The 10851-nt window shown below is 42.4% G+C and overlaps 1 protein-coding gene across 1 annotated transcript in view; it reads right to left on the bottom strand.

The window, feature by feature from the left end:
• The window catches only part of NELL1 (neural EGFL like 1), a 665093-nt gene that overhangs the window by 123372 nt on the left and 530870 nt on the right, over positions 1-10851 (bottom strand). Inside the window, exon 15 of the mRNA XM_019519959.1 lies at positions 9026-9121. Within this exon, the coding sequence (XP_019375504.1) occupies positions 9026-9121 (96 nt within the window). The remainder of the gene's footprint in view (positions 1-9025; positions 9122-10851) is intronic.

Below are 10851 nucleotides of genomic sequence, written 5' to 3'. Positions count from 1 at the left end.
CTGTTTTTGCTCCCTCCTTGCCCTACTCTGTCTCTGTGCACAGGCTCCCTGTCCATTCCCCTGATCTGTTGTGTGCCACCCACATAAGCTGTCCACACCATGTGTTGCATGTGTCAAAGGTTGGCCAATCCTGAATTAGAGAATCACAATTTGTCTTTGCAGAAAACATGTTGGTTAGCCATCCCTGTCACCTCATGATTGTTTTATGTTTTCTAAGTCAATTTTCACCATTTCAATCATTTCACTCTATCCTTATATAAGGCTTACTCATCTGTAACCCCAAGGATCACTCCTAGTACCTTTGTAAAAGATTTGATACCCTCTGGTAGAAGACATGCAGCATATTAGCAGCATGCAACTTAGGAGCTACACTGCAACTATATGGGGTTTCTGGGGTCACCTGATCCCCAGTTATCTTTCCTGCTTGGCACAAGGGGCTGGACCCAATGATCTTCTGAGGTCCCTTCTAGCCTTACAATCTATGAATATAGCACCTGGTTACGGTAATATCTTGCTGTTTCAGTTAATTTCATCTTTAGTGCTTGTAATGAGTAATTCTCGGTAGTTATTTTCTCAGCATCTTATGTTGTAAAGTTAGCTTCATTGGTATGCCCTTAGTCTGGAAATTGTTCCTTCATCTCATCAGAGTTTTGGATTACCCAGTAATTTTCCCACAAGTATATTCTGCTTCTGATGTACTTAAACTATTTCTTCTTATTTATTTTAAGAACTTTTTCTATTTACTCTTTGATGAATATGAAATATTCAAGGACCCAAATTCATGCTCTGCTGGCAATATAAAGACATACCTCTAAATACTAGTTTTAAAAAGTCCACTTGAGCATATCCATAATACCAAAGAATAAAAAGCAGCGATTTCTGTAGAACCTACAGTAATTATTTTACGTCCTCTGCTTCTTCACTTCTTGGAGTTTCTTTGTAGACAAAGATGTTAGAAGGTAACTGCCCACACCGGTTGCAGGTTAGCTGGTGACTAAAGAGTTCAAATGCAGAGAGGTAAATCCTGCTGCAATGGATACACACGTATGGCTGATTGCTGCTAGATAAGGGTGTATCTTTCCTCCTACTCTTCTTCTCCTGGATGCTGGCTCTGTGATGATATTCAGAGAAGGCTGTTGCCTTTTGGATTTGGAGTTTCCAGGCACCCCAATCTGCAGCTGTGTTTCCCACAGTTTGTGGTCAATACCACAGGCAGAAAAGGCCCTCTTCAGTGTGTCCTTGAAGCGCCTCCATGGAACCCTTCTGTCACGGTATTTTCCCATCATCAATTCCCCATACAGCATGGCTTTTGATAGGAGGTTGTCATCCATCCGGGCCATGTGGCCTACCCACCGCAGCTGAGTCTGCAGGAAAATCACCTCAATGCTGATAGTATTGGCTCTTTGTAGCACCTCCATGTTGGTGACAATTCTGCCAACAGATCTTGAGAATAGTGCAGAGGCAGCACTGATGAAAGCATTCAAGGAGGGGTACATGGTGGCAATATAAGACCCATGACTCAGCACTGTACAGTAGGGTAGAGATAACAACAGCTATGGACAGACTTTGGTCTGTGCCTGCAGGCTGCAACTATTCCAGACTTGCTTGTAGAGTCTGCCAAAGGCACTGCTAGCTTTTGGGAGCTTGTTGTCTACCTCCTTGTTGATCATGGCATCAAACAAGATGACACTCCATAGGTAGGTGAACTGCTTGACAGGATTTAGCTCAGTTCCTTCAATAGTCATCTTTGGTGGCACATGTGCTTGGTGTGGAGCTGGCTGATGAAGAACTTCTATCTTCCTCAGGCTAATGGTAAGTCCCAAGAGTTCTGCTACAGTAACAAAGCAAGTGGTCATGTGCTACAGATCATGTTGGGTGTGGGCCAGCAGGGCACAATCATCTGTTTGCAAGCTGTTTGTGTGAGCCTGTAGCTGTCTGAGGTTGAAGAGATTTCTATCTGCCTGGAAGAGATGTAAACACCTTCCTCAAGATTGTCCAATGCTTGCTGCAGCATCATGGCAAAGAAAATGGTGAACGAAGTAGGGGAGAATACAGAGCCTTGCTTAACTCACTTAGAGATCAGGAAGGGACCCAAGAGGTTGCTGTTGTACTTGACTTGTCCACACTGACTGTTACGGAGTTGTCTGACCATGGTGAGGAACTTAGGTGAGTATCCAAGCTTCTCAAGAATCTTCAAGAAGCCAATTCAGCTTATGGAGTCCAATGCTTTAGTAAGGTTGATAGAAGTGCTGTACAGCCCCTTGTTCTGTTCCCACACTTTTCCTGTATTGGTCTGAGCACAAATACCATATATATTGTGCCACACTGGCTCTCTGGGAGGACCTCTTCTGCTATGGAAGCCACCAGCCTGTTGAGGAGGATTCAAGCTAGAATCTTCCCGGCGATGGACAGAAGGGTGATCCCTCAGTAGTTGGAACAATCCGACTTGTCATATTTATTCTTCTACAGGGTGATGATTACAGTGTCATGCAGATCTCATGGAATTTTCACCTCCTCGCAGCAGGCTATAAAGAGTTCATGGTGTTTGGAGTGTAGGGCAGGACCACCATATTTCAGGGCTTCAGGTGCAATTCCATCAGTTCCAGAGGCTTTGTTGATTTTTATCTGGTTGATAGTGGTGAAGGTTTCTTCCAATGTAGGATGCTCATCTAGTTTCTCCTTAACAGGCAGTTGCTTGACTCAGTTGATAGCAGACTCATGTACTGTGCATTCAGTGCTAAAGAGAGTTTGAAAGTGCTCAGACCATTGGCCCATGACAGAGTCTTTGCTCCCAGTGCTGTAGGACTTGAGGGGCCTGCTTCCTTCCTGCCTACACATGAAGCTTTAAAGTGGAGTGCAGTTTGTGCTAACTGCATTCCACTGCACTAGCTATTAAATAAAAGCCATCAACAGAGTGAGATAAGCTCTGTAGTTGCCTCCTATGAACCAGATGAACACACAAAAATACAGAAATATTTTGGTAGCAGGAGCTGCAAATGAGGACTCCTCTATGGAGAGTACCTTCATTGTGCTGCAGAGTCATATTCCCCTTTTTTGTCCTTCTGGCTCCATCAATTTTGCATTCCTCTTTACCCAGTAGCTCAACTTCAAACAAAAGAGGTGGAGGGTCCTCACTTCCCTGACCTGTCTACAGCTCTAAAGTTCCACAAATACAGAAGAATTGGGCAGCTTTCCAATAAAACAGAAATCTGCTGATCTATGCAGGATATGTGATTGTGGAGGAAAAATGGGCACAAGGAATTGTGAGATTTTAAAAAAAGTACAACAATTAGGGAATGCACAAAATATTGTTGGATGGAATCACATACATATTCACATACATACACACTGCACCAGCATCCCAGAATACACAGCAAAATAATTTCACAAGGCTTTGTGTCCTCAGATTTTATAGGTGATAATAGGATCCATGTTGCATTGGTTGCCTATGCACATGCTCTGATGTGCGGAGGGGGGAGGGGTGTTTTAATTACAGCAATTCCAGGACAGCTACTCTAATTAAAGTGGCTCACCATCACTTGTATTAAGTCTGCGCATTTCAAAATGGATGTGGGATGCTTTATCTAAAGCAGTGCCCAGGCAGCCACTTTGAAATGCACAGGGGCTTGACACACCTGACGGTGAGGCAATGCTAGAGTGTTTTAAGTAGAATATGAATGAGCACATCTATAGGCATCCAATGTGACATAGGCCAACACAAGCACACACGCTGGTTGAAGAAGCCAAGTGTATACGTGGAATGGCAGGACAGCAATGTCAGCAACAGTAAGCCAACAAAAGTTTTGTTGGCAAACCTTTCTGCTGCAGACACAGCTTAAGTGTTCTGTATGATCATAAATACTAATCACCATGTAGATCATCTACTGTAACCTTTGATAGAAGACAAAAATAACCATTACATTTAATTTCTGCTAGGGCTGTGCAAAACAGCTGTGTTTTGATGCGGTTTCGGATTTGGCCATTTCGGAGGACAGTGATTCATATTGGTGTTTCGGATCACTATCCTGTTTCGTTTCTGCTGAATCTCCTCTGAATCTGTTTCGAATGGGCTACAAGCTTCACACAGTCCTACCCAGCTGGGCAGAGCTTGGGGCCAGGGGCTGCAGGGCCCCAGCAGGTAGCAGGATGGACAATGGGTGGCTTGTCTGGGGGAGGGGAAGGGCTGGTGCCCTCTGTGCAAGTGAGGAGACCCCCCACGTGGATCTCTGATCCCTGTCATGCCGGGTCGTGGGGCAGGTAAGCAGGGCAGAGTGGCGAGCAAGCCTGCTGGTCCCTGCTGCATGACTTGGCTCTGCAGGGTGCAGAGATCTGTGCTGGGGGTCTCCTTGCCACTGCTTGTCTCCCCTGCACTGCCCTGGTGATGTGGGGCTGCATGGGGTGGACAGTGGTGGCAAGGAGACCCCAGCGCAGAACTCTGCTTCCTGCAGAGCCAGGTCGTACAGCAGGGATCTCCCCTGCTGCACAACCTGGCTCCACAAGGAGTAGAGATCCATGCCAGGGTCTCCTCACCACCAGTGCCCACCCCATGCAGCCCCAGATCTCTTTTCCCTGCGAAGCCAGGCAGGGACCAGCACTGTTCTGCCACACAACCTGGCTCCACAGGGAGCAGAGATCCATGCTGGGAGTCTCCTCGCCACTGCCGCTGCCCACTCCCCACTGCCCCGGCAACGTGGGATGAGCAGTGGGGTGAGCAGTGGCATCAAGGAGACCCTGGTGTGGATCTCTGCTCCGTGAAGCCAGGTCGCATGGCATGGACCAGCACTGTCCTGCTGTGCGACCTGGCTCTGCAGGGAGCAGAGATCTGCACCAGGGCTCTCCTCGACACTGCTGTCCGCCCTGAGCTGCCCCAGATCTCTGCTCCCTGTGGAGCCGAGTCACATGGCAGGGCAGCAGCGTACAGCTGTTTCCCTGCAAGCCCAGCTATGAAACTCCAAAATTTTCTGAACATTGCCAAAACATTTCAGATGCCTTTTTTCCTTTTGGAGATGTTTCTGAGCGTTCTGTTTCGATTCAGATTAGGTATTTTTGGTTCCAGAATAGCTCAAAACACCTCTGAAATGCAACGGCTGCCGAAATTTCTCACAGCCCTACTCTCTACCCTAAATACAGAAAGATGCAGTAGCTGCTAAACATAAAAAGGGGAAAACAGATTTCATTAGTTTCTATTATGACTTTTAAGGGAGCATTATAAACAATCAGCTGTCCTACACCAAAAAAACCCAAACACAAGCACTAGGGAAAAAATACCTGGCAATATTCTTCCATATTAATCTGCACGTTCATTTTAGCTGCAAGGTAGGAAGCAGTCCCACAACTGGATTTTAATGTTTCCTTAATTCAGGGAAAAGCTCCAAACAATGGGGTTTTTTTTCTTTTTACCAGCAAGCTGAATTATGCATTTGCCTTAAATGCCCATATTAATTTCACTTTTAAACCTAAGTAAATTATCAACATAAATCCTAGCATTTGAGCATCACTGGGAAACCTATATGGATATATTACAGACTATTCATGTTAAAAAACAGACACCTGCTGCTCAGGGGGAATTGTAATTGCTAGTTCATTTTACATTTTTCTCAATGTTGAAGCCAATTTGGGTCACAATAATTGTAACCAATGTGAAGTTTTCTTAGCTCACGAATAATGTATAAGGGACTGCTGTGTTGTCGGTTTGAAGGACATCTTCAGATGCAGGAGAATAGAATACATTACTTAAACACTTCATTTTACTTCAGATATGCATCAGTTTGCAATGAGCTTCCGTAGAACAAGATTTCACTATGAACATTTAAGCTTTGATTTAAAGTAACATCCCATCATTTGATTCTCTTTGGACAATATGACATGGACAGTCATGGAGACAATACTACCATATGTTAAAGTCTAAAAGAGATGTCTATTTTTAGCAAAACTGACAACTGAAAAGAACTATGTTATTTGAATCCCTTAATTTTCCTCTACATCATGAAGCAACAAACTGCAGGGAGGGTAAAAAAACCATGCATATTAAACTAACGCTTTTCCCTTTAACTGTCTTGTAAGTAAATACATTACTTTCTCTAGGTTTAGGGATTGAGTATTGAGGGCCTATTTAATAAAAGGACCTCAACACAGCTTTCCATTGTGTATTTGTAATGTTTCTAGTCACACATTTTGGAGTGAAGTTATTATTACTTATACCTAGTGTTCTTGCTGTCAGCTAGTGATATGTAAGTGTTATTAAGCGTATCCAGAATGCAGCTGTTGCAATGTGGGAGGCTGTTTCTAAAATCAGGCCCTATACACCACAGATGCATGCTATCATTTCCCACATACAGAGCTCCAGTTCATTCTTCAATTTAAGCTTATATCTAAGGTTTATAAACTTCTGCCATTATTTAGTCAACTTTACTCAGAAGCCCAATGACACATCCTATATATATCCAAAGCAAAGAACTTCTCTTTCCTACCTCACAGTCAGATAGACAGTGCCCACAGAAAGCTAACTTCCGTCTGACATTTAATTTACTTTAAAATAACCATGCTCAAATTATGCAATGGGGATCTTGTCATTGCCATGCTTTCTCTGCTTTTCCTTATTTTATATAGGTAAACACAACAGAGCTGAAAAGTACAGGTTTCAAGAGTGGTGGGTACAGCCCTTTCTAGCTGTGCCAAGAAACCACACCTTTGTAAAATCTGAGGACCCAGTGCTAAAGTCACTGAAGTCCCATTGGAGCCATCTACTAAGGAAAAAATCCTAAGACCTTCTAGTGACAGAAAAGGACTTAGAATAACCTAAAAGCCAACCCAGAACCATTGCTTTCCTATGAACCCTGTGACATTTCCTGTATTGTCCATTAGCACAGGTGCAGAACCGTATCAACAAATGCTAACTTATAATTGATTCCCAAATCAATGGAAATCTCAAATAAAAAAGTACAAATAATGACTATAAGCAGGAGCTGTGGTCATCTTTACTTACAGAACTGTAGACACAACATAAGGAACTAATAACTAAAGGAATTCCTAATGGTCCGACAGAAAGTGGCTTGAATATATGCTTCAAAAATATAATTTACCCATTATGACAGCTAACTCCCAAAATCAGATAAATAATTACTTAGCAATGGAACTTAAACTATTTGGTGTTAAAGCAATACAACCATTTATTAGACAGAACCAGCATGCTAATTATCAAAGGTTGCTTGTACAATAAATATTTGCATCAAGTGTACATCCTGGGTTGGTTGGTTTTTTTAACAAAATGTAGCCAATTATATCCCAAAAGAACTGCATGCAGCCTGCATCAACTATTAGGTTTCCTTCAGCTGAGAAGACCAAGTAAGAAGAGTTTGTTACTGAGTGTACAACTAGCAGTGACTTAGTTTGAAGTAACAAACAGCTATAATAAATGCACAGCAAACTAAAATACAAAGCCTTGATTTAATAGTCTGGACAAAGCATTTTACATATCCCTATGGCTTCTCTTTCCTTTCATTATTAATAGGACAAATGAACCAGGTTCTCAGCTGTGACAAATGACTCAGGGACCATCATATCAAGGAGACAGATACAGTTTTCTTGATTCTCTGCCTGACCTGAGCTGAGATACAAATCAAAGCTGCTTAGGGATTGCTCAAATATGCCCTGCTGACAGCAGTCCCAAAAAGGTTGTCTGCTGGCTGAGCATAGTGCACAGCTCAACAGACTGCATTACAGCTTCTTTTCTACTAACCTCCTCTGTCATGTGGTGTGGGAGAACAATGTAGCACCTGGCCATACCAGCTATAAATCCATTTGGGAACCTCTTTATAGTGAACAAATCCATAGCTTTTTGGATAAAACAAATTTACACTCTATATGTGGCACATGAACCGGCCAAAAAGAAACAGAAGGGTCACAAAATCTGGTTCATCTCATCTCATTCAGAGTACAAAGCATTTTACTTAGCTAAATCAATGTAGCCTACATTGCAAACCTCTGGATTACTGCCTCTTTTCTTCTCTTATTATAATTAAAAATATCTCTTTAACAAAAAGAGGTAAATACCATCATCTTTGTTCCGTGTATAGGTACTTTAGTTTGCAACCTATACATTTCAGAACAAATTATGGATGTTGCACAAAAAACACTGATGAGTGTAGTGTGGAACCACAAAATCCTTTAGCCAGGTGTAAACTCAGGCAGTTTTGGCTGGTGTGGGTGCTCTATTTTGGGTGGCCTGCATGAGTCAAGCCAGTAGGAGGCAATAGAAGCACCAGTCCCTGCAATACTGAAATTGCTACCTACCATTTGATTGGGATGTAAAACAATGGCATGCGTGTTGGCACTCAGCAATGGCCTGGCATAAAGATTAGGGACATTATAGTCCTTCCCTGACATTTAGGGTCACTTGATGTTATCACAGACACCAAGTGCTGATCGTATGCTTCCAAATCTGTCTCTCCTTGAAAGATATTTTCAAAGAGATGGTCTCACCGAACTGCAGCAAATACAACAGGTGCCAAATAGCTTTAAAAAAAAACATTAGGGAAAATGTTAAAATTAACTGAACCAGATTCATTTGAGATACCCTCATATAGTTTAAAATCTGATAGTGATGGTGACTTCAGTGAAGTTCACAGCAAAGCCTAAGAGCACAACAGGTTAAACAGAGAGTGGAATTAATGACAATTTAACCAAGAAACACACATTCTAAATTTAGATCTTATCTATGGAACAGATTGTGGAAAATCAGAAGGTCACCTTCAAGTGACACCAGAAATGACAGGTGGGGGCAATTTAATTCAGTTGGCTTTATCTCTAATTAGCACTAAAGATGTCCACTAGAAACAGTGGCAGGCAGTGCACTGATTTTTTTTTTTTAATTTTCCATGGGAAATAGAAAATATTTTTCTGGTAGAAAAAATCAGTTACCTAAATAATCAACGTATACACAATTCACTGAGGAGAAAAACACCCAGAATGTAAACCAATGGGAAGCAGCAATTGCCTCTTCAAGGCATCATATTTCTTACTTTACCTTTCTCGCAATGACTTCCTGTGAATCCAGAAGGGCAGGAACACTTGTTCGGTGCCACACATGTCCCACCATATCTGCATCCCTCTTCACAGAATGCTGAAAAAGAAAAAGTAATGATAAAGTACAATTCAATTTCTCTATTTATTATACATTTGTGAGATACCAAAGACAGGCAATCAAATACTGTTTTATTTGCTAAGGGAATTCAAAAAACTAAACTCTAACCTGCCTGCAAACAAAAGTGGCTGGAATTCAGGAAAATGATACAGGAGTAAAACTAATTGCTCTCAAGACAAACAACCCCAGAAATAAAAAGTTAATAATCATTTGATGAAAAAAGAATCCAAACCATTTTAATGTGGTTGATCATTTTTCTGTTGAACCCAGTGGAAGTTCTGGAACATTAGTACTTTGGTGACCCACAGGGCACATATTGATAGCTCCTATGGAACTGACTGGTCACAGTTTGCTGACTGCCAGCTGACAAATGTCATTAAAAGATTTTTAAAATATAAATTTGTCTTAATATTATTGTTGTATGTAAATCTTTGTCATAAGGATGTTATAGTCACAAGAAGGAAGGCCAAATGGCCTAGGACACATGGAAAACAGAAGAGGAAGTAGATCAGGTGCAATCTCTCCACTGCATGAGGCTCATACTTAAAAAAAAGGATTGGAGTCTTAGGCTAGGGACAGGCATTCAAAAAGCCTGAGCCTGAATTGGTTCAATCTTTGCAGGTTAGTCTAACCTGGAAAGGCTAAATCATTTTTATAACCAGATAGACATTCCAGTGGCTTAGGCTAGAAGCCGGGGGGTGCTAGAGCAGCCCTCTCTTCCCTTGCAAAGGGCTGAGGTGAGGGGTGTGTGGCCAGGTCCTGGCAGTATGCTCTGATTAGGGAGGGGTCCCCTCCCTCCCTCCACTTGATAACAGAGCATTTATCAGCTCTGTTATCAGCATTTAACACCCCATCAGAAAACAAAGCCTCGTTCATTGCAAGCTCTTCTTAAACAGATTTTTCCAAAGGAAAATGCATACCAGCCTCTGGCTTCTTTACTATTCATTCCATCCAGGAAGAGCACACACCAACTGCAAATGCTTCCTCAGCCTGATGAAGGGTTTTTAAACTCAAAAGCTTGCTATGAATTTTTTTTCCAACTACTTAGTTGGTCTAATAAAAGATATCAGATTTACCCAAAGAACCTTGTCTGTCTTTTCTGAAGAAGGGATGCAGGGATATTACCATCTGAGTTGTTGATTGCCTCCAAAAAAGCCCTAAGCAGAAACTGTCCTATCTGCCTTACACAGCATAAGCTAGCATACAGTCTGTGCTGTGGGAGAGAAAAGGAAGAGATCTCTGTTTAAGCAGGGGGGCGGGGCACAGGGAAACCAGGCAGGCCCTGCTGTGCCTACAAGTCTCTGCCAGAGCTGCAGCCAGGGAGCAGAGGAGAGGGGCCAGCCCTGCTGTGGAGCAAAGAGCTCCACCCAGCCCAGCCCAGAGAGGATGCTGGGAGAGTCTGATTTAATTCAAACCAGAAAGGGGTCTGGAGCAGACTTTGCATAAACTGGATTGAGCCAAATCAGTTAAATTTGATACTACATTCAACCAGGTTTATCTCAACCTGGTTTCAGCCATTCTCAAACTGGTTTATATGCACTGAATATCTGTTCTTTTACAGGTTTAAACCACTTTCTGATCACTTAAACTGGTTTATGTGTAATGTCTGTCCCTAGCCATAGAGTAACTCAAGTTACTGCAGTGCTAAGAGCTGTGGAATATGCCCACCAGATATCCCCACATCTAACCTTATAAAGTAGAGTACAAGT

This window comes from Gavialis gangeticus, unplaced genomic scaffold, assembly GCF_001723915.1.
Source record: "Gavialis gangeticus isolate Ggan-Ray unplaced genomic scaffold, GavGan_comp1, whole genome shotgun sequence".
In the NCBI taxonomy this organism is placed as follows: Eukaryota; Metazoa; Chordata; order Crocodylia; family Gavialidae; genus Gavialis; species Gavialis gangeticus.
Note: the sequence above shows the minus strand (reverse complement) of the source record. Positions and strands in the feature narration are given on the sequence as shown.